Source organism: Nipponia nippon, unplaced genomic scaffold (assembly GCF_047370975.1).
Source record: "Nipponia nippon isolate SJK-2023a ecotype South Korea unplaced genomic scaffold, ASM4737097v1 scaffold_12, whole genome shotgun sequence".
NCBI lineage: Eukaryota > Metazoa > Chordata > Aves > Pelecaniformes > Threskiornithidae > Nipponia > Nipponia nippon.
In genome coordinates this window covers 6,876,359-6,900,366 of record NW_028262313.1, presented here as the reverse complement: position 1 = coordinate 6,900,366, position 24,008 = coordinate 6,876,359, and the positions used below count along the sequence as shown (strand labels likewise).

General features: G+C 41.3%; 1 protein-coding gene and 2 long non-coding RNA genes across 9 annotated transcripts in view; all 3 read left to right on the top strand.

Moving 5' to 3' along the window:
• The window catches only part of LOC148056666 (uncharacterized), a 487,731-nt gene extending 477,209 nt beyond the window's left edge, over positions 1-10,522 (top strand). The window contains exons 6-7 of one of the 2 annotated variants that reach the window (XR_015702593.1): positions 7,840-8,050; positions 10,405-10,522. This is a non-coding gene — a long non-coding RNA (uncharacterized LOC148056666). Of the gene's footprint in view, positions 1-7,839; positions 8,658-10,404 lie in introns of those variants that run through there. The other variant, XR_015702592.1, reaches the window with a different exon arrangement.
• Positions 10,523-12,306: 1,784 nt separating this feature from the next.
• On the top strand, positions 12,307-17,858 carry LOC148056665 (uncharacterized). The gene is made up of 4 exons (XR_015702591.1): positions 12,307-12,448; positions 16,493-16,667; positions 16,784-16,892; positions 17,691-17,858. It is a non-coding gene; the product is annotated as an uncharacterized LOC148056665 (long non-coding RNA).
• An 830-nt stretch (positions 17,859-18,688) lies between these two features.
• The window catches only part of GRIA3 (glutamate ionotropic receptor AMPA type subunit 3), a 160,153-nt gene continuing 154,833 nt past the window's right edge, over positions 18,689-24,008 (top strand). For 4 of the 6 annotated variants that reach the window (XR_015702587.1, XR_015702589.1, XR_015702588.1 and 1 more), the window contains exons 1-2: positions 19,031-19,258; positions 20,160-20,318. Coding sequence is in view for 3 of the 6 variants with exons in the window: in XM_087748576.1 (XP_087604702.1) it covers positions 19,168-19,258; positions 20,160-20,318 (250 nt within the window). In the remaining 3 variants the exon portion in view is untranslated. Of the gene's footprint in view, positions 19,259-20,159; positions 20,319-24,008 lie in introns of all 6 variants that reach the window. The other 2 variants (XM_087748578.1, XM_087748577.1) reach the window with 1 other exon arrangement.

Sequence of the window (24,008 nt, the reverse complement as noted above, 5' to 3'; positions counted from 1 at the left end):
CAAATAGAACATTGCCTTTGAATTAAAAACAACTAAATAAATAAGAACAAAGAAATTTTATGAAAGTGTCTAGATCTAAGGTGTTGTAATTAACCCTTAGCTTTTATACTTCCCTAGGACTATTTTCTTGGGTCTCCTGTGACTAAGGTCAGCTAATGTTTAATACCTGTAGTATATATACTAAGAATGAATATAATGTGTTTTAAAAGGTCCACCAAGTTCAGCAGGAAATAGAACAGGCTTTTTCTCTGACCTTTAGGAAGGAGACCTGGCAAATTCATTGAAGAAAAGCTTATTCATCCGAGATATGGAGGCCCCAGTCCAGCAAAGCACTTTAGTATATGATTGACTTTAAGTGTGAGTAGCCCCACTGCAGCCAATGGGTCTACTCCTGTGCTTGAAGGCGAGCAGCACTAGTTATTTATTATATGTATTGTAGTTGAGCCCTGGGATGTCAAGCTGGAGCACAGCCCTGCTGTGTAATGAACTAAAAAAAAATAATGGACTATTCTAAAAAGATGACAATTTCAGTGTTGTGGGTTTTGGTTTGTTGTTTTCTTTTTTTTTTTTATTAAGACCTTTCTGAGATCAAAGAATCGTAACTGCTCTGGCCTGCAGGTATGTAAAGTGGCATCCTGACAGAACTTCCATGTTCCTTCTGTCTCTCATGCTCACCTGTATAGCTGGAAGGACTGAGTTTTTTAATCTGCCAGTTCTCAAATAGAAACTACAACAAATGAAAGCAATTTGGATGACAACCCCTTAAAGTTTGTACAATCAAAGAGGAAACCAAATGAGAGAGCTGAGACAAGCAGGGATTTAAACCTGTTCTTTTCACTCCTGGTTTCTCTCTGGAAGTGCATTCTTTCTTAAGAGCAGACAGTGCTAAAGATGGTGCTCAGGTAGAAAGATTTCTGCCATCTCATGCGATGCTGTAATAGGAAAAAGGGTTGGAAGTCTGCAGTGGACCTGAAACAGTTGTTCTAAAGCTTGGACCTTCTGAAGAAAAGCCAGTCTCTTACAAGGTATTTGTGATGCTTTTCAGTGTGTGGATCCTACAAGCAACTGTGTAACCCTTCCAACAGCTTCAGTGAAGAAAGGATTTACATAAATCCAATAAAAAAGCTCAAATTCGTCATCATATGATAACATTTCAAACTAGCATGTGGAAAATTCTGCCTAATAGAATTAACCAGAGAATTGGATGGCTTAGGACATTTCAGTCAGATTAATACTAATCTTACAACAATTTCCAGTGTGAGGGAACTTTTTCTACAGAATAAACATACTGGAGTCAGTTAAAAAATGTTGTAACTGTTGACTTCAATGCTGTTACACCTGGGATGTATTAAAATTGTTTTCCCAAGAGCCCTTTTCTACAGTTTTTAACCAATATTAAGTCCCATTGCTGTTAAGAGCCTAAAATAATTGTGAATGAATCCCAAATTATTGTTCCTTTGATCTTCAGAGTTGCATGCTAGTCCTATGTTTTCTGGACTGAATGCTGTAGGCTAAAATTTAAGTTTGGGAGCTGCTGGAGCAAGAAATTGTTTTGCAGAGGCAGCATAAAAAATCCTCTAAAACAAACTCAGTGTACAACCTATAACAAGGCTAAGCCATAAATATCTTGCTAGATGCAGAAACTGTTCTGGACTGCTGCAGTTCCTTGTGGGTTCAGTGACAGGTTCAAAAAGCTTCTTGCCTGTAAAAAGTTTGACCAAAGATGAACCAGCTTCCAGCACCATTCATTCAAGACTGTCATCATAGTCTTCAACCTTGCCATCAGCATCTGACCTAAGCTTCTACATGCCTGAATCTCATGAAACATCTCAGTTAAGAATCAGTCTCAACCACGCAAGTGCAGTGCACTATCTTGTGTGAATGATAGCGAGAAAACTCTTTACCCCACTACACCAAGCAACCCTGAGGAATGAACCGTGTGAGCTTGCTCAGAAAAGCAGAACGGAACCCGCTTCAAAGGACTCAGAAAATAAAGCAGCTAAAATTAACATAAGTAAAAATTTTATTATGTGCTGACATAATAAAACGAAACACATCTAGATTGGACTGGGGGGGGGGGGTTTGTAGCAGCTTTTCACAGGGAGACCAATTCCATTTTGTTATCAAGCATAAGCACCTTCACCAAGCTGTCAGCCAGCTGCTTGGATCTTGGAGACATACTGTCAGAGTAGGTGGACAATCCAGAGCCAGGACAGATGAAAAAGAGCAACTCCTGTTTCCTGGTGCATGATGCCTTATCTGAGAAAGGAAAGCATACTCATCTTTCCCTTTGCTCCTGAAGAGCAAAAGCAGCTTGTTGGTGTTCTTGCAGCAAAGTGAAGCTTCGATCACATGCATTTTGTGCCATATATTTTATGTTCTTATTTGAGGTTACATTAGTGAGATTCAGTTGGCTCCTAAATGTGGTTCCTAAAATGTTTGCGAGCCTTCACCGACTACAGCAGACAGTCTCACCAGATTACTATTAACTGTGTTAATTATGGTAGGATCTCCAGGACCAACTAGAAATAAGGTCCTCCTTTGCTAGCCTCTTGAAAACAGAGAGATAGATACGTGAGTAGACAAGACAAATTGGAACAAAGTAAAGGCACAACGCACAAAGTGAACAATGTCATTGCAAAACCAGACAGGTTATAAGTGTTGTTTTGTTTGGCTTTGGCCTGGGGGAAGGGGACAGGCTATGAAAAAAGGAAAGAAGGCACCACATAAAACTAAGTATTAAACAATCACTGACTGACCAAAGGTCCTTTACTTCAGCTGCTCTATACTTGCTTTATTTAGCTGAAGTTTCCAGAGAACTCTCTCCCACAGTTTTTGACAAAAGCTACATACAAAGAAGGGGTATTTGCTGCATCTTATCCAGTTCTAACTCTGTATAGTTTTGCACACAGAGGATTTTGAAGTCTTGGTTTGAATTCAAATTTTGCAACTCTTAATATATTAAGAGAGTACCAATTGTATTTTCTCAGTACTACTAGAAACTGTCATCACTTAAGCTGTGAAAAGTGTTTGATTCTGTATGAATTAATGGCTACAATAAGGAAAAGGGCTAGTTGAAGTACTTGACAGACTTTTCCCTGTAGTAGAGACCAGTAACGTTTTGGCTATATGAATTGTTTATCTCAGTACCAAAAGAGCCTAAATTCTGTCTCATTGTGAAATGGTTCTAAAAATATGGGTTGATGATACAGGTTCAGTTACTCTTTCCCACACTCACAGCAATGCATGCTTCACCTCCATAAACTGACTGTATTCTTTCAAATTTTCAGAGTCCTTTGCAGTGTTGTCACTAAAAATGCAATCTCACTCAGCACAGTAATAAATCTCAAAGCTAGCTAGGAACTCTTTGTAATGTATTTTAAGTGACGCTTCTGTCTTGTCATGTGTCATTTGGACAGTAATAAAATGGCAATGGTTGGCACGAAGCTAGAAGGATCAGACTGCATGTATTGGATCAGGCAACATGTACAGCTTCGTTACAGAATAAAACTTTTAGCTAGGAAAAAAAATCTTCTTTTGTGGAAACTATAATGATAATAATAAGGTGGACAAATCAGTTTGTTCCAGTCAAGTTCTAAAAGTTCTTTAATATATCCTTTCCCTTTTCCAGAACAAATTCTCTTCTACGCTCAAAAGGTGAAATCATGATGTTTGAAAGCCTCATTGCTTTGGAGATGAAGTACGGTGTAGTTTAAACATCAGAGGGAAATAGCAAAAAACATGTGAATGTGGAATGTGGGTTAAAAAAAGTAAATACTAAGTCAATATGTTCAGTTGTCTAAAAGAAACACTAATAAATGCATTGATACTTTCTGACTTTAACTTTGAAAACAAATATTTATAGTTTTCACTGCTAATGATTAAGATTTAGTGGAACTTACTATGTTAAGGTAACATACTTAGTAATAAGCACTGCCTTGAACCAAGTAGTAAAAGCAATCTGAGAGTGAATACTAAAAAGGTTCTTTTACTAATGAAGGAATCTCCTTAACACAAAATTCCACGAGACAAATACATCCACTGTCAAGCACCAGCTGTGCTAGAGTTTCATGTTTATCTTATAGAGACCGTGGGTACTAAAAATCTGCCATTCACCCTTTCAGACTGGGCATAAATATTTCAGTACACAGAATTCTGAACATACTTCGTTCGTTTTCTGAAAGAAAGGTAAGAAAAATTCTCTGTGTGTTTGTGTGAATACGCTCAAATATTGCAACAGTATTTGTTATTTGTAATGGTATTTGTGAATGGGATTTGTCTTTGAAAACTTACTCATAAGGAACTGCAGATATTGCACTTGCAAATGTAACGCTGCTGGCTGCAGTTCCAGCATTCTAGCAGCATGCCAAGGGGCTGATTGGGAAGCGTTTGGCGCACAGCATTATCTAGCTCTGTTCACACTCCCTCATATTCTCCTCCTTCCTTCTCTTCCTCCCTGGTTGACACAATTTTCCACTAGCAGTTTAGAAACTGAAGAGAAAAAACAAGAAGTTCCCATGTATTCCTTAACTATTCAGAAGTCCCACTGATCACAGTGGGAAGTTTGCATATGAAAGGATGACAAGGTTGGGTTGTAACCAAAATCCATATTTGAAAAATGGCAAAAGCTTATGCTCCTAAGCTTTAGAGATGATTAGAATGCAGCAATCCCATGTTTCTATTCAGTTGCTATTCTAATCCAGGCAGCTGGACAGCATAAAGATATATAAAATAGACCAAAAGTTTCCTATTAAAACCGCAATCTTGCTTAACAGGTATTTCTTTCTTCTTTTCATACCAGTTCAGGAGAAATAAGCAGTAAAGAGAGCATCCTACCTAAGAAAAGCATGCAAAGGGCAAGAAAAAAAGAAGCTAATCATTGCTATCTTGGTGATGTCATATTTCAGTGCCCCGGTATTTTGTATCCCATTTGTGGCTTCTAAGCTGCTTCAAGCTCTTTGCTAACATTTGATTAAGACATCACATGGTGTCTTGAAGGTGATATCGCAGCTGCCCCCAGGCAATTTGAAACAAAAAATAGAGGTGTGAGTGCACCCACACACATATGGACTGTATTGACTTACACAGAACCAGTCTTCTGCGACCGGTGACAGATAGCCAACGAGTCTGGGTCTTCGGCTGTACTCTGGCAAACACTGTTCTGACTGTAGATTTTGCTGACTTGTTTGGAGCAGTGTATTAACTCTCACATAAACCGCCTGCGTACATTTCTCTATTTTAAATGCGGTTCATTCTTTCATGGTTTTGTGAGCCTCTGTTTGATGACAAAGTAGCTCTTCGCTTGTCAAAGGCTGAATGCCACTTCTGTACAGCGCTGGAGCTTTTTGTGCCTAGCTATCAGTGCATGCCAGTGTTCAACAGCAAAGTGATGAATTCATAAAATGTACTAGCTGCTCAGCATTAAAAATTCTGCACCACTAGGATGTGATAATTGTACTGACTTTTGAGAAAATGTTTTGGGGTTTGGTATTACAAAAGGTCTTTGTGTCTGGGAGTTGATGCTCTAACCCCTACTCGTATGAGGAGACTTCTGCAGCGTACCCCCCTCTCTAAATAGTGTGCTGCTGCTGTGCTCAGCTTTTGTCTGGAAGTGCTAGTGAAGGCTTCCTTTCCCTTTTTACACATGCTGGTGACAGAATAAATTTTCTTTCCCCCAGGACTGTTTTTGGTAACTAAGATATCACAAGGATTTGAGGAAATAAGCATTCTCACGGGAAGTATTCACAAAGCTGATTTAAAAGAGCTGACATGTGTGCAAATCATCCAGATATGGATCAGAAACAATGGTACGTGACTGAGGTGACCAGCAACACTTACAAAACCTAGAGAGCCGATACTTCATTCATTCAATATGTAAGGAAGAGGAATAGTGCTATTGCCTTTAATTCCTCTGGAGGGTTTTTCACATGAATATGTATATGCAGGCCCTGCTGTTCTGTTTATAGATTAAGTTTTGGAAAACTGAAAGACTTTTTTATTAATGCTGAAGCTAGAAGGGGAAAACGCAGCCATTGACTATATGTCGTTACAAAGTATGTATTTTATTACATGCAGTCATTAACTTGCTTACATCTCTGAATATAGTGGTAAACAGTTGCTCTTAGCAAAGTTTCTCACATTTATGTGACCATGTCATTTAAGAGATGGGCTCCTGGAGGCAGATGAAGGAATGTCAGAGAAATGAGAAGAGCTACTCTGAGTATACAGTAGTCAAAATTCTCTAATCTAGACCTGCTTACATATAGGCTTCTGCATCTATATTTCACCACAAAGTAACCAGGCTTCTCAGAGTTATAGAGCTTCTGCTGCTTTCGCTGATTTATATTGTTTTCAGGTACCTAAATTAGAGACTTGATTTCAGAAGGTATTATTCACAGTTTAAATGTAACGCAAAATGCAGCTACTCAGTGCAGTTATTCTGTCTGCTTTTAAACCGTGTTCAGATGTAGAGTCAGTTGCCTAACTGGAATTTGTTTTTCACCTCTCTATTTCAGTTTCTTTCTATCAGTCAGTCAGTCATCCCTGGTTCTGCAAACACAAAACTGCTAAGCCTTTTTTTAAAGAACGTGTATCACATAATGTGTTCTTTGAGGGTTTGAGTCTGTGCCCATTGAGGTCAATGACAAAGCTTCTATTGACTTCAGTGATACAGAATCAGGCCCTGAGGCTCGAAGAATTGGTGCATTGTTAATCCCTTGGTGCTAGCAGGCAAAAGGGGCTTGTAAATGCATATCCCACTGCCAATAAACGGATGCCAAGCAGTTAGCATTTCTTGCACCCAAAGCATATGCACTTCAAATCCATATAGGTTTTTAGAAATCTAAATGAAGTACAGTCCCTCCCTAGGCTCCCAGAGCTAACTTTTCCACCTTCTGATTAAAGCATCATTAATTAGCAACCCAAATTTTGCCAAATTAATCAGACGAAACACAATTCCAGCATATTTATATATGGAACAGAGGTATAGTCTGCTTGTTTTATTATCTCCTCTGTCATCGATCACACACAGTACATTTTACTGAGTAAAGTTTTGAAATGATTAACTGCCCTGGTCCCCCCTAGTACTTCGCACATTTGATCGATTTCTAGTCATTTCATTCAGCCCTGACCTTGCTGTGTTACAGTCTTTCTATAGCTCCAAATCCAGTTATCCTGCGCTTAGTGTCTGAATTTATAGCTGAACAACCAAAATATTTAAATATTAAGTAACCTTTGCTTGTGTCTATATTCTTTTTGACTTCCTATCAGTACTCTGCATACGAACTGTAGGGCCAGATCCTGAGGTCTGTAATCCTTTCTTCAGCAGAAAACTCTACTGAAGATGGAAGTGCACTCCCAAAATTTGCAAGGTTATTTCGCTCAATCTCCTTTTTTTAGAAAACAGCCTATTTAGAGAATGCCTATCAATGTCTTTGAAACACTGTAAAACATTAGGCAAGGGGTGTGAGGGTTGGGGAGAGTGTAGACAGTCTTCTAATAATCTGAATTCAGAGGTAGGGAACATTATCGTGTTTGTGTGAAACTGCTTTCCTTTCCATGCTGCTCCTGGAATAACAGAGCTGCTTTTGTGATCAAACCACCTTTCATCTCCAAATCATTTTTTGGGCTAGAGTACAAATCATGTACTCTACTGAACAGAAGGAAAAGCCACAGAGCTGAAACACATGCTAACCCCTACCTGAGCAGTTTTGCCCAGAGAAGGGCATCTGTTTATTGCACATTCTCACCCAGCAGTCCTGCTCACGTTTTTAAGAATCAGTTATGCCGGCTTTCGTGCCAAAAATAGGCTTTCACTGCTCTCTTGCTTCTGTTTTTCAGAAAGAGCCAACACAGCTTGCACGTGCAAGCTAGATTCTTATGAGCAGCTTCCACAGGACTGAAAGTTTCCGAAGTTTCAGTGTGTTACACTTGAGAAACCCCACTGACGACAGGCTTCAGGCTGCAAGGACATCACTGGGGGCGCAAGGAGAAGGCAGCGGCATCATACAGGACCCGCTGAAGGCCTTGGGTAGCCTTTAAGGACTGGACGGTACTTGGTTGTGAGATTGGGAAGGGAGAGAATATGACTTGACTCTCAGGGCCCCAAATGAGTTTGCAAAACTGAGAGCTTGAAAGCGCATTTTTAATCTTAAAAGGAATATGTTTGATACAAGTAATCAAGATATACATAGGACTCCACAATGCCGTTTCTACAAAGCTGCTGTGAAGTATTTAATTTCTGGGTCAGTTGGAAGCATTCGACCTTCTGAATCAGAAATATATTTCCTGTTATGGGGAATATATACATATACTGCATGTTTTTAAGATGTGACAACCATGGCCTAATCAAAATAAAATTAGAATAGTATTTCCTCCTTCTTTTTGCATTCATGATCTAATGACTTGGAGTCCAGTCTGATGTCCACGGATGTCAGTGAGGGTTTCTTATTCACTGTGCATGGGACCAAAACTTTATCTCAAGGTTACATCTTGGTATTTCTAGGCTTAATGGTCTGATGACCTTGAGGCAGTCTGTGAACTTTAAAAAATGCTGTTGCTACTAAGAGCTGCCTTTCAGTTTCCCTTTGGCTTGAGTAGCCTAAGTGGTCTTGTATGTTCCAAAACCTCACTAACTCAGCAAAAGCCTTTTGATGAACACCAACTAAATTGTGAGAGGAGATCTTCCCTGATGAACCAATTTTGGAAATTTTAGTTATGTTTTGTCATCAAAAATGAACGTTGCTGACGGATGTGAGAAGTGCTGTCAGCTGATCTTTGCGTTTTTAGCTTACAGCTATAGTTCTGAGAAAATTATTTTCATGTATCTATTTTAGAAGATCACTATCAGCTTATTTGAAATGTAGCATAATCAAGGCATGCGTGAGTGTGAAGTTATGGGGGCTCTTCTATTTGACCAAATGACTCTTTGTAAATATGAGAACTACAGGAATAATCTCTTACAAAAAAGCTGGTACGTATATTGCATACTGAAAGTACGCAGAAATTAGTTGACTTTCAGTTCATTATTGTGCAAAGTATGGAAAATGCATTCACTGAGAACAAGTAAAACAGCTGGATTCTGGTCTCATTTTAAATACAAATCTCAGCACTTATGAAGTTCCCAATGTCATCTCCAATGTGAAATAGCTGGTTTAGCTTCAGCAAAGCTCACACTGCAGTCGAGGAGGCTGTGGCCTGAGCTAAAACAGCAGAATATAGCTGGAGTACATGACCATACTCACATAGTTCTGTGCCTGTGTGAAGACATGCACATCATGGCCTGACATTTACTTGGGTTTGACAGTAGGTCTGCAGGGGTATTTCTCAGGCTGCTAGTTGTCACTGACTTGAGTTTCTTTATATATTGACTCATGGAGTGCTCTAGAACAATATCTGCCTTTTCTGAATTAGTTTTATCCTCTGAATTACAGTGTCATCCCCAAGCCTCTTTTTCCTAGTCAGGCAGGGTCCTCTCCCCAAGAACTGTACGTAAACTGACCTGTTAAAGCAACATCACTGGGCTGGTAATTATCATTTATCTGTACACAGATTTGCTGTTGACTGCTGACTGAACAGGAGCTGAGAGGGCTCCTGGCACTCTGAGCCATATTTTACAGCTAGCCGTTGTATTTACAACAATGCAGCCCACTGAGGTGACATCTTTCAGCATTCTTCTGCAAAGAGAGACAGAGCGTGTGGAATGAAGGGTCAAATGCTGAGTAGAGGTATATAAACTGGCAGGTAGCTTCTAGCAAGAGCCATGTGGGAGACAGATGATTCAGAAGCTACAGGGTCCAGGAGATGCAAATCTTGAAAACCTGTGGTCATTATGGTCCAATTCATACAGAATTAGAATAATGCCCTATCTCCTTGCTTACCACAGATATTTGATTTGCTTTTCATGCTCTCACTGCATTAGTAAGTCCATAAAAGAGATGTTTATCCTCCAAACTGAATCCATAATTGGATCAGATGTATATAGCAAACACATGACTTCCTGTGTGCCTTAAAGCCAAACTCCTCACTGAAAACTTTATGCGTGCTGCTATTCTTAGAAGTTGAATTGAGCTCTAATGGCAAAGCCAGGTTCAAAGTTGATGTATATCTAGGCATAAGGGACTGTGTGATGCTGGGTGGAATGGGGTGGCCCTTATGCTATGAATAAGCTTGCAGTGAAAACATACCCTTTGGTGCTGCTGTCACTGGATTTCACCTTTGACAGCAGAATGTTTCCCTAGAGAATAACAGAAACAAGTGTTTTCCAAAAGATTTCCAGCATGTCACTTTTCATATATACTTAATACTTCAAACCCTTATAACAGCACTCCAGAAATTTACAGCACCAAGGAGCCCTATTTAGCAACGCCTTTCCATTAATCTGCTTTTTTTTTTTTTCTTCAACAGCATAATTATGTTAGAAATAAAGAAAGCAACTGTGTATTCATGGTCCAATTTAATAGGCCTCAACACTTTGCTAAACCACTGCAGTGGATCAGTTGGAGTTAATTATACAAGATTACATTGCAAATAACAACAGTACATCAAAGTAACGTGTATGGTCTGCCTTGCAACACAAAAGCAAGAAATTTCGAAGTTAAGTCTAAAATTATGTGTTTGCATTTTCCTCCTTAACTCACTACACTTAAAGTATTACAGCCCCAAAGAAACCTTGTGTAAGACTGGCTACTTCTTAGCTAACCCTTCTGACAACTGTGTACAGCTGATTAACAAGAAGGTGTTAAGGACAATTCTGAATTGTCTTGCTTTTAGAGATTTAATTAACGGGTTAATCACCGTGAAAGTAATTGTGGAGTTGGATGCTGCTCAGAGTCAATATCCTAACCTAGGTACAGGAAGCAGAGCTACAGTTTCTGAAAAAGAGTGATTTTTATGTAAATAGGTTTCAAGGTAGAACTATATGGTGACCCCTCTGCCACCTTCCCCCTCTCTGCCACCTCCTTCTTCAAAAAAAAAAAATCCATGCTCTTTTATTTTATACTTTCTGATATATGAAGAACAAATAGCTTATGAGATATTTTAAATAAAAAAATTCTAGTCCTGCCTTTCCTGTTGTTTCCTAGCCTCCCTTGCACCTCAAGACTATGGATACGTAGGAAGAAAATAGGCTATTAGCTTTATTCAAAGACCATTGAAGTCAATAGAATGATGCTTAATGCATGTAATGGTTTTTAGATTAAGCTGTAGGCTACTGCATCACAAGTACCAAGGAAATAGCATCTGACTCACGGAAAGGAAGGATTTTACTTGATTTACATTTATTGTTTTGCATTTGTGAAGATACACAAATTATTATCCGAGATTGAGTGTCCAGTTATGGTTTGATGTTTTAAACAGTTCTCTGCAGTACCAGAGGGGCCTCTGGCAGAAAGGGGAACAATCACATTTGATATCCCTAATATTTAGAAAGCAATATAAAAGATAAAATAATAATTTAAAAGTAAAAAAATTTTTCAAGATTTCTTTACATAATTTGAAGCAAGAAAAATCACAGTCCTTTTTTCAGTTAATTTTGCACTCTTGAAACATGATTCTTCAGCTAAGCTAAGCAGTAAAAATAAATTTTAAATTCAAGATTATAGAATCATTTTTAAATGAAAGGAAATTTCTGCCTAAACTTTAGTCTTAAGGGATGCTCAGAAGGATTGTGGGGTCTACTACCTAGTTCCTAAATGATACACATGGAAGGGTGAAAAGAGTGAAATCAAATATATGGATCATTCACTGGTGTGCAGGTCTTCATCAGAATCTTTGTGCCATGCAAAATATGATAACTGCATTTACGTTGCAGAAAAGTCAAACAGAGTCCATTTATCCTACTCCACAGTAGGATTTATTTCATTGATCTAAGGTGCTTTACACTGGATGAGGATTTGGTCCAGTATATTTTGAAAAGCAACACTAAGAACTGTGGGACTATGAACACCAGGTGCCTCTTCCTTGACTTTGTCAGAGTCAGTTACACTGTGAAGTCTGCTTTCAAACTTAGTGAAAGTAACGGTTGTATATACAACACAGAGCTTCGTCATCAGAAGTAGGATGCTCTAGGAAAATCATGGGCTAGACAAAGTTCCCAAAAATCGATTTTCAGTGATAGCAGTGATCTTACCTTCATGCTAGTGCTTGCATATTTAGTTATTATTGAGTGCTAATGAGCACACAACAGAACTCAAACCAGGATTCTATCAGTTTACACATTCAAGAGCAGTTTCAAGATAAGCTGATACTAAAACAACATTTAACAGATGATAATAAAGAAATATCTCCTTTCCTGCAAATCAGGACTCCTTGAGACTCATGGGCTACTTCTGAAGAGTCTGTGAAAAGTAATTAAGAAGAGTAAATCTGTTGTCAGTTGACTTCAGTTTGCTATATAAGGACCACTGCAGATCTACTGGAAAATGCTTTAGGCTCTTCAAATTGATATAAGGTGAGAATTGCTATTACAAAACCCTTCTGCAATTGTTTTTCACTTCTGATGCCTTCTGTTGTGCTAAAAGAGCAATCAAATAGTCAGTCAGTTTTATACTGTAATTGTCAAGATCTAGCACAATTGCTACAAGGCGTGACTTACAAAGCCAAACAACTTTTAATTAGGAATGGAAGTTTAATAAAGCATGAGAACACGTCTGTTAACATTGGCTATATTGTTAATATCGGGTCTTTTCAAATAAGTCACTGGGTTTCTGAAGGATTTGCTTGTCTCCTGAACACTGCAGATTATCAGAACCACATTGTGTTATTCACATCAATGCAAGTGTACAACTGTAGTCATCTTTGTACTCTCGGTTAATCCCACTGAAATCAATAAAACAAATCATGTTAGGTGAAATTCATCTCTGTGCAGATGGACAATGCAAGTCCTTCACAATACGACAAAATATGATTTAAAGCCTATGTATTAGATCTTTTAGTGTACAGGGATCAAAATCTTCAGCCTGTGGGTTAGACTGCGATGTTGCAACAGGATATCTCTGTCTTCCTATGATTTTTCTCTATTGCCTTCTCAGATTCTGGACTGTTCTGTAAGTTCCCTGTACTGACAGTTTGCTAGCATCCTTGGTGTTTTTCTTCCATTTATTGTCTTGTTAGACCTTGAGATGCTGTTGGAATTGGATGTTAGGTTAGGCAGGTCTCTAAGTGAGAGGGAAAAAATGGTCTTAAAGTACCAGAGCTGCTCATTCTTACTATGTATGCTATATGCACCTCTTTCTTCTAAGGAAATGCTTTCTTTTCATGGAAGTTTTATAGGGAAATCTTTTCACATTCAAGGTGACATTTCTTGGGTAGTGACAGAGCAAGGGAGAGACCAACCCTCCACAGACAATATATTCCCCAGGACTAAGGGAGACACAGCTTAAAGTTCCTTTTCTGTCTAATTTCCTTCCCGTCTTAACTAATACCTTATTTATATGAATTGCATGAACTCTAATAAAAGGAAGTGAGTTGATTCCATACCCTAGTGCTGCAAAGGCTCACTCCAGAAGTAAAACAGGTTCTTTGAAATTAGCAGAGAACTGAATGTCAGTTTTCCGCATAACTCTTAAAACTTTCTAACTACCAGACTGCTGGCTTAGGGGAGGGTAGGAATCCCTCTCTGATCAAGTGGAACAGAACAAATCTGAAATCCTTAAAACGTCAATGAAAAATGTAAATTCTTTTTGTATAAACATCCATTTCTAAGAATCTATGTGCTGTTCTCCAAAGACATTTTCATTAAAAGACACCACTGCAGGTCTGAACAGAGATGAGGTGAGTTATGGTAATATACAAACACACACTGGGAGGAAAATAGACTTTTGATTGGCAAACAATCATCTGAAGTGATTATTCACTACTTAGGGCTAAAAGAGATTGTCTTTAAGAAGAATATATTTCAGTAATTATATACAGAAATTAAATATTCAGCGGTCAGATCTTGCATAGTTGAAGTGGGTAGGAACGGGATGTGAGTCCCAAGATTGCCTGTAAACTGTATTCATAGGTATAAAAAAAAAAAAAAAAAGAGAGAGGATTCACTTTACTAACAGTATATAGGGGATACCATTACTTTTTTATTTGATTTACTGTTTCCTTAAGTAATAAATATAGATGAGCACAGCAAAAGTACGGGTTTAAATAAGAATTGCAGGGCTGTGTTATGCCAGCAGTGCCTAGTGTACAGTTAATCAGAGAGCAGAAGGTAATATAAATTGTTTCTGACATTATGGGACTATAATAACACTACATTTCCACTAGCCCCATAGCTCTTGGAAGAATTAGAAGTATGCGTCCTGAAGATACCACAAACCCAAGAAAAATGAAGACATTTGTACATGCTGCTGTTCCCACATTTGTGTCTTACTTGTGCAATTGTAACATATATAGGTTATTACTGTAACAGTCTGTGTTCAGTTCTGATAAAAGTTGCTGCATGAATTTGCTTCTGCCACCTAAAGTTGAATTAGACTCCAGCAACGGAGTAATGACTTTTATTTATCAACAACTTTCCTCTTTGACCCTGTTCCTATACAAATCTTGATCATCCTTCCATGTACTAGAACATATTCCTATGTGCCAGACCATACTGTTCTGCCAGGATGTACTGGGTAAAACCCTAGCTCCGATGACAGGGGTAATAAACCTACCATACATGTCTGTGGTTCCGGGATTTCACCTGTTAACAGTTCTTAGAAAAAATGAACAACAACAAATCAATGGTTCAGGTAGTCTCCTATCCTGTTTCTAGTGCTGACCAGTACAAAAACTTTCAGAGAACGCCAGACATACTGTAAACTCTCATCATGCATAAGAAGAATAGGTCTTTCTTGAGGCATCCAGGAGCTACTTTTTACCGTGAATTCTGAATATCAATCCCAACAGCTTTTTACTAGTTATTCTAATGCATTTACTCTGCTAATTCACATAAAGTTTGAAACTTTTAAAAACAATTATTTTTGCCAAGAATACTGTGTAGAAGACAGCTTTATAGATTAGCTATAAACTGCGTAGCAGAATATTTCTGTTAAACTGTCTCTCGTCTGCTGCCTTTTAATTTCATTTTATGTCTCTGTTATTGCATGGTGATGAAAGGTAAACAGGAGAGCTTCAATAGTTTGTTCTATGCCCACTCATAATATAACCACATCTTACCTAGATGTCCTTTTGACCTGTTTTCCAAAATGTATGAAGCTGTAATGTCTGTATTCTTTTTCCCTCTTCTGATACTGTAGTTTCCCCTTGACTCCTTCTATCTGTAGTTTCATCTTCTCCCTGAAGCCCTTTTCCTCTTTGCTTCTGTCTCTCCCCACTATCACTCTATCTGTTAACTGTCTATTGTAGAATTAGAATTAATCAGTTTAGCTAATCAAAATGTGGACGTTAACAAAGTTCTTTTAATTGTATCTTCTTGATTTTATGGAGAAATAACCAGTTTAAAACAAAACAAGAAAAAGTCTGTAAGACACAATTGGTAATACATTTATTGGCAATTATAACCTGATTTGGTTGGTACTGGGAGAAGCACAATGATTTCTAGAAACTTGTTGCCTGAGCTTCTCTCTTGCAATTATAGGAATGACAAAGGTGATAAAGTCAGCTTAGTGCAGTTAGGGTGAAGCTTGAGCCACAGAATCCTGGTGCAGATTTTGTCATGACTTTATGCTAATGCTATGGGTTTAGCCTAGTAACATGAGAAAGCTCAGTGAGAACGCTGTGTCCCAAATTCCATAGCATTTTTCTAATCCACTATTAGACATTACAATGAGAACACATTAGCTAATTATAAATCATTACCTCCTCCTGCTCAGGTAGACAGTACTCAGAATCCTCTAGTGTCCCAGAACACTATAAATCATCTAAACATGAAGCTCTGATTATCCTGCAAAATCTTGGTTGTATTTAGTTAGGGAAGGTTTGGGAAAGCATCTGGTATGACCTTGGTTACCATGGAACTTATTAACTCGAGTCACTGAGCATCCCTAGCAAAGTATATAAACCATATACATGGCATTAATATCCACATAGATATATCCTGCCATTTTGTCCTAGGACACACTGGGTTTGCTGTAAGAAATGTAAACTGGGATGGGGTCTCTTTGGGTTTCTCCAAAATCTGTATGGGGCAGCTGCTGTACCATTTGTACCTGCAAATAGTACCATGAGACTAATTGCCTAAGCAAAAAGCAAAATGCGTATTGAAAATGCTAATAATAATAATAACAACATGTATATTAGGGGCTCCAGGAGGAAAAACGTGGGTGATAATGCATATTTATTTGTCTCTTAGCATAGATATGTTCTGGATTATAACAAGACTCTCCATTTTGAGATGAGGCTGTGAAGCACCGTTTTATTTGAGATGAGGTACCCACCCTACCGGCTGTGTATGAAAATGAGATTCTGACACATGCCACCTTCATTCATGGCTATTTTATCTCTTCTCTTGTTCTAACATCTATAATGTTAAACATAATTTCTTTCATAATTTTTTCAGTACATCATCAGCTGTCAGTGTGGCAGGTGGCCGTCAGCCTGGAATACACAGCTGCGGGGATGGAGAGAAGAACTTTGTGAGAGCAAGTGAACAGGAAGAAAGTAGGGCCACTAGGAAGGACACAAAACAGAGGACAGCGGGACTTTGTGGAGAATGTCTTAGAAATGGGCTGGAGGTGGGTAGAATGGGGAACGATTAGTAGTTTGCAACCAGAAAGAGAAATTATTTGCCTATAGGAACACGCTTTTCACAACTATGTTGAATGTCTAAACTTCATGTACCTGTCTGTAGCTTTCAGCTCTGCTATGCTTACCAAAGGACATTTGAGAGAAGAGTGCTCTACAGTGAAGCTGGGCTGTTGCTCATGATCTTAATTCTGGGTCTGGAACTTCCTGCCTAGGTAAGCTGGGCCAGTTGCTTTCCTTGATTTTTAAGTTGTTACATCTGTAAGAGAAGAATACAATCGTGCTTCATGGGGACGTTTACAAGAATTCATAGGTAATATTTGTAGAGTGCTTTGAGCTTGAGGAGTGCTATCGATATACAGATGGACTTTATACCCCACCTAGCCATACGGATAACCATTTCTTTAAATAGAGAGATCAAGTGGCAAGTGCCATCTCAATCTAAACAGGGAACATTACCAGCCACACCCCCAGCCTGATCCCTACCGCTGCCTGAACTGGAATAGACTCCATCTTCTGGGCATGATTCTCATAAAAGAACACACAACATGTAGCAACCAATGCCTGCACCTAGGAGTAAGCAGGAGTCGCATATATGCTGCTAAAGGCACATGTTACACTGCTGCGTCATGAATGTGATGCCCTGTTCTTCACCTGTGCCTTTGGCTTCCTTCCAGAGTAGTGGTTTGAATCTCGGATGTTATTCATTAGCATATGCAGTAATCTGCCACCATCTTACATCTCGAGTACTTACACGAAACTACAGCCAGTGGCACTAGTTGATTTTGCACATGCAAAGCCAACTGCTTTTGGTATTATCCCTAACTCAACTGAACATAGACCCAAAAAACACTAGAGTCTGAGATTAAGAAAAGAAAGGCAGAGGAGGACCAAGGGAAAGTGACCTGCTGAGATCAGAGGAAAAGGAAACATTAAGTGGGGAACAATCTTCCCTGGGCCTATGAGATGGACTAGGTGACCTAATATCTCTTTTCTGTCTCCATTTTATACAGTTTTGTGAGCCTCAAAGCAGCAAAAAGAGAAAAGAGGTGCAGGATCCATCTAGTGAGGTGCCAAGCAGACGGGTGCAAGATCAGCCCCTCAGAGAGCCAAGCTTCAAGCAGAAGCACAGCAGCTCCCTATGGATGTGCAGGCCGGGGCGGATCAAGATCGGTGCCCAGCCGAGAGGTGGGTAGCAGAGAGGTACCCGGGGTGCTGAGCACCCACCGCCTGCTCCCCAGCGGCCAGGCCATGCTTTGTGCTCTGTGCTGGGGCAGCACAGCATCTGACAGAGATGTTCCCTGTCTTTTTCCCGCATATAGGATGAAACAGGGAGAGTCTGTTGGATTTCCTTCCTTTAGAGGAGGTTGGAAAGGACCTAATATTCCCTCGTGTGGGATAAACTCGTCTTTCCTCACTTCAGGGCTCTGTGGGCGGCTGAACGCGGGAGCCTCCCCCCTCAGGCGTTAGCACTGGAGGAGGGACGGGGAGAACTCGGCGCAGGGCAGGCAGCCTCTCCGGGAAAGCGCATCGTGCCCTGGCGCTCCTGCCGCCTGCCCTCTGGCCCTTGCCAGCCCCCGCTCCGGCAGCCGCCCCGCTCCCGCCTCCCCTCTCCCCTCAGGCGGGGCCGCGGGCGCCGCGCGGGCCCTCGCCCCCGGCCGCCCCCGCACCTCGGGCGCCGTCCTCCGCCCGCCGAGGGGCAGGCCCGGCGGCGCCCGGCCGCCCCGGCCCTCACGGGGCCCCTCGCCCCCGGCCCCGAGGCGCCTCTGCCGCCGTTCAGCCGCCGGCCCCGAGGCGCCTGCACGGCCCGCCTGCCCCGGCCCTGCCCTGCCGGCGGGCGCGGGCAGGACCCCGGCCGCATCCCCCTCGCTCCTCTGCCGGCTCCGGCTCGGCTCCCCGCCCCTCCTCCGCCCGCAGACAGGCGCAGGCACCGCACTCACACACACGCCGAGGCGATGCAGCTTTAAAGGGGCCAGCTGCAGCCCGGGGGCCGGCCCACGTGAGGCCGGTGAGCTCCCTCCGACCGCAGCCCCGAGCGCTGCCGCCGCGGCCGGGAGACGCCAGCGCCGAGGCTGGGCGGGCGGGCCGAGGCGAGCGGCGGGCGGCTGCCGGCTGCCGGCCCGCCTCACGCCAAGTTTGATCGATAACCCCCTCCCGGCCCGGGCGGAGCAGCCTCGCCGGCTCCGCTACCCACCATCTTTGGGGGAAGTCCCTGCGCTGGGGGGGGGCTGCTGGAGACGGGGGGAGAAAGGCAACCTCGCAGCCAATGAGCCCTCCCAGGCTGGGGTGAAGACAAGAGGAGAGGGATTTGGGGAAGGAGGAAAACAGAAAAAAAAAAAAAAAGAAGAAGGGAAGAAAGGAGGGGGACCATCCTCCCCACTACCTCCGCCAGCGTCGCCACCACCATTGACACTACTCCGAGTCTCCAGTTGCGCCCATGCCTGTGCCGCCAGTTTGGTTTTAGGGGCTGAACCGCAGGGGCTGAAGAAAATGGGGCAGAGCGCGCCCCGGACCCTCCTGCTGCTGCTGGCGGGGCTGCTGGGGGAGGCTCTGGCAGGGTTCCCCAACACCATCAGTATAGGTAAGCGCCCGCCGCGGCACCGCGACCCGCTCCTTCCCCCCGCCAGCCGAGGGGAAGGTGTGCGGCGGGGGAGCGGGGGGCGGCGGGGGGCCAGCCCGGGCGCCGCCGGGTAGGGGCTCGGGCGGCCCCGGCAGCTCTCGGCGCCAGCCCCGCTCCGGCTCCTTCCCGTTCTGGCGAGCGAGAGGCAGGCACGGTGCCTGGGCTGCGCTGGCGGGCGGCCGCAGCCGCGCCGGGCTCTCCGTTCACCTCAGGAGCGGCGGGAGGGTCTGGTCCGCGCTCATGCGGAATCGCGCCCTGAAGCAGCGCATCCCGCGTAGCAAATAATGTGAGAGGGTAACGGCGTGAATCCGTACCGACGTGCCCTGAACCTGGGGCCGAATGAGCCGTGAGGCTGAGGGCTTGCGAGTGAAACTTGGTTTTTTTTTTTCCCCTGCTTTTCCCTTGGAGCAGCGCTCAGCTGTGCGTGCTCTCCACCAGACCGTTTAAAACCGCACGTTTGCCACGCCGCACGCCACCCGTGTCCTTAGCAAATAACTACAGAGCCGTTATTTGGGTAGTCTGGAGGTAATTTGGGAGCCACGGTTCCCCAAGTTAGACTTTTAAATCTGTATGTGGGCATGCCTGTATAAGTGGCCTGGTTTTCAAGGTGCACCTGCAGCTCCCAGTGACTCCCGATCGCTCAGGGGGCACCTGGATGTGATGTGTGGCTTTAAAAGCCTAACTTTGGACTTGGAGTATGTATTTCATGTACGCGCTCTGTCAGAATTATGTGCTCAGGCTCAGCCTGCTCCTGTTCCTTCCTTCCTGAGATGTGCAGTATGCAAATGTAACTTACTGCCACTGTTTCTCCTCAAAATTCATTCTGAAATGCCTTTTCCCTGTGGTTTTTTTTCCATCCTAGGTGGACTTTTCATGAGGAACACTGTTCAGGAGCACAGTGCATTTCGATTCGCTGTGCAGTTATACAACACAAACCAAAATACCACAGAAAAGCCCTTCCATTTGAACTATCATGTAGATCACTTGGACTCTTCCAACAGTTTTTCAGTGACAAATGCTTGTAAGTAAATAGATGTTTGGTTTTTTTATTAAATATTTATTTGTTATCTTTCCTTACATTCAATTTCTCCCTGGTAGCCTAGAGTTCTTGTTCATACAATATAGTGCAACAAATGTGTGTACTGACATGACGTTTAGTAGATTTGCAGCATTATATGGTTGAATAATACCTTAGGGAAAGTTCTCTCACCACTTCTTTTCACCCCTTTAGTTTTGTTTGCCAGAAAAACAACCGTGTTATTTATATAGCAGTGCTGTGTAGCTGTTATCAGTGAATTGCCGCTGAAGTAACATCCCTTTTCTGTTGAGGCTACAACCTAGCCGTGTGAAACAGCATAATTTGCAAATAATACCATGTAGGAATAACACAGGAACAGCTGATTACGAGTGACCTTGAGGGGACAAAGCTAGAGGGGCTTACTTGCCTCCTCTGCCCTGAAATACTGGGTTGTTTTCTTACAGTGAAAGTCCTGTTAAAAGCTGAGGAGACTGTAAACTGACAAATACCGTTAGAGCTGAGGGGAGAGAAAATGGAATCAGAGCGCTTAGCGTTATGAGAAATAGCTCTGCACAAGCAGTGGTTACGTATAATTTGAGCCTTTATTAACAGAAGAAGCAAAATAGAACTTTGAGTAGTGTTAATGTGGTGTTAAAATGCGAAATCTCTTTCTGAAAGACTGGTGCGTGTTCTGCATTTAAAAAAGCATTCCTTTACCAGTAGTAGTTCCTGAATGTTTGTTTTACTGATGTGTCCAAATTCAGTTTTATACAGTTTTTATTGTAAACCTTTGAAAATGAATGGAGTCTTCTTGCAAGGCAGTTGCGTGCACTTTGCAGTATACAGAAATATGTCTGTACATGATCTAAAGGACCTCTGAATGCAATGTGCTAACTTGGTGTTATGAACAGGATTCCTGTTCATATACTCCCAGTATAAAATGCTCAAAGAGGAAGGATTGTACTAAAATAATGAAGTACTGGGGTACAGAAAACTAGTATCTCTTGCTTTAAAACAATTTAATGTTTTGAGTATCTTATTTCTTTAATTTTTTGTTTGCTGGGGATAGGATAGTTCTTATATTCCTGTCCCACACTGTATAATCAGAAGGCTGGACAAGTAGATATTTTATTCTTCTAGCATTTCAGGAATTTTCTAAGTTGATGGTTAGAAAATATACAATAAGGAAATATTTGGACAAATTTGGGATTAATATTCTAACGTATCCCCCATGTGACTGCTTCTTGCTAGTGCAGCGTTACACTTTTTAAAGGGCTTTGAATTAGGACCTTTAAAACTTTTGGGGGGGGGTAATTATATAATATCCAATAAAAATATTTGGTAAAGTGGAAAAAATGGTAAATAAAAGCATGTCTGTACTTTGCATCTTATTTTACTAATCCTATCCAGCCTCAACAGCTCTTACAACAAACATCAGACTATTAGTCCTTAATCAGTGTAATCCCTTCAAGAGGCTGTATCTCAAACATACTTTCCTAAATATCAATTATATAGATTTAAACTAAATACATTAAACTGCTTGGGTGATTAATTATTAATTGTCTTTTAAAAGTTCTACCGGCACTTCTTTACTGATCCCACCAACACAAGTGAACCACGTGCTTGTTCAGAGACAGTCAATGTATTATTTAGTCAGGGTGCTTCTCATCTTCTGACAATTAATGATTTTTGCCATTGGTTAGTGAAAGCTGTGGCGATTTTAGTAAAATGAGATGGTTTTCTGTAGTATAGGGCTGCGTGTTCCAACACGCATATTACCAGTGTAGTAAAATTGGGAAAACTTAAATCTCTGGAGAAACCACAGACCAGAGAATACCAACCTACAGTAACCTATTTAAAAATAGAAGATGTGAAAAAAGAAACAGAAGAAAGAAAATGAAAAGGTGACCTTGTCCATAGCTATGTCAACCATCTTGTAATACTGTTGGTAGGAAAAGAATATGGTGAGTCCAAGTCACCAGTCATATAGGTCTCAGTAGCTCAAAATAAAAATAAATAAAAAAAAAAAGAACAACAGTTGCTCTTTTTGGATCTGCAAGCAATTATCTTTGAAAGTCAGATGCTCATACATATCGATGCATTAAGATTAACTTATAGCTTCTCACACTACCTGGCTAACATGTAAAACATGCTGGCCTAAGTACCCTTAATCGCATCCTCACTTCCCAGTGGAGTGGCAGATAATTTCATGGTGCTGCCGTATCCATGAAGGAATTCTTTCCACAACATTTTTACTTCTCTTGGAGATAAGCATAAATTGTATCCAGTGCTGTCACACAGCCGTTTGATCAATATTTGCAATTGGCAGGGATCCATAGGAGAGAAACCTGCAGTGACTCTGACTGCCTTCACTGGAGAGGGAGACTGTGACTGTCTTTGTGGTGGGATAGGTAAAGGAACTGAAGGGAAATTGAAGAAAGTAGCATGTGTAGCTTCAGCCTAGTGCCTGTACTAGTCAGTATCCATGAAATAATACTTTTCATTCTCCTTTGCTTTGATTTATATGATAGTGGCTGTAGTAAGTGTTCATGTGTGCAGAAATTGATGGGGGCTCTGCTCAGGAAAGACTTATGTTCTTAGTGTACAGCTGCACATCCCACTTGGTGCAATCTGGTGCATTCCAGTGGCAGGAGAAAAAAATCTCTTCTGAAGTATCCTCATGAGCCAGAGATAAAAAGCCCACCTCTGGTAGGGCTGATTTGGCAATATCCCAACATAGGAACAAACTTGTTTAGAAGCAAAAGAAAATTCCTGCCCTAAGCCCCTCCCTCTCATTCCTTTTTCAGTTAAATGATGCATAATCTGATTCACGTACATGTATTTCCTGCTTCACTGCTAGCACCGAGCCCCGCTCTGTATAGTTAATTTACACGCACGCATACAGTATTCATCCACTCTGTATTTATCTGCCTGCCTATTTATTTAGCTGTATGATATCTTAACAGAGAGCAAGTGCAAACACAGGTGAAAATTCCAGTGTATTTAAAGGTGAATTGAAGTTTATCAGTTGGCTCGGGGGGGGGGGGATTTATTTCATCTTTTAAAATATGCAGCTTTTTGCCATCAGAAAAAGCAGAAAGGAAGAAAGTTAACTTGACCTGTGAATGAATAAAATCAAGTAAAACATGGACATTATATTTTCTTCAAAAATGCTCAAATAGGGAGTGAGCTGACTTTTTCAGAATAATATGAATATAACAACTCAAATGTATAAATTCATCACTGAAGTGTCTTTCATGCTTTTCTTATAATCTCCGATGAAGGATGTTAGTATTACTGTTGAATTATGCGTACAGTTCTGTAGATCATATTCCCTAGAAATAACCCGCGTATGTCTCTCTGCTCTGCACTTGTAGTGCACTATACTAACACTGCTCTAGCCTCTGCAGTGTCAGCTCATTAGCACACAGATCTCATATTCCCTCTCTGCACTGTCATTGCAAAAAATTGCTGTGGTACACCTTTACAGCCAACAAATGTGCACTTGCGTTACGTACAATTTTCAAGAAATATTTAGAAAAGTAAGCTCAACCTTATACGTAGTCCCCATGGAATTTCTCAAAAGAAGCATTAGTTTTCGTTAAAATCTGTTGATCGTGTAATGATAGTGGTGGGATGTGTATGGGTGAAAAGGGGCTGTGATTGCAGAATCTAATTAATCTACAGGCAGAT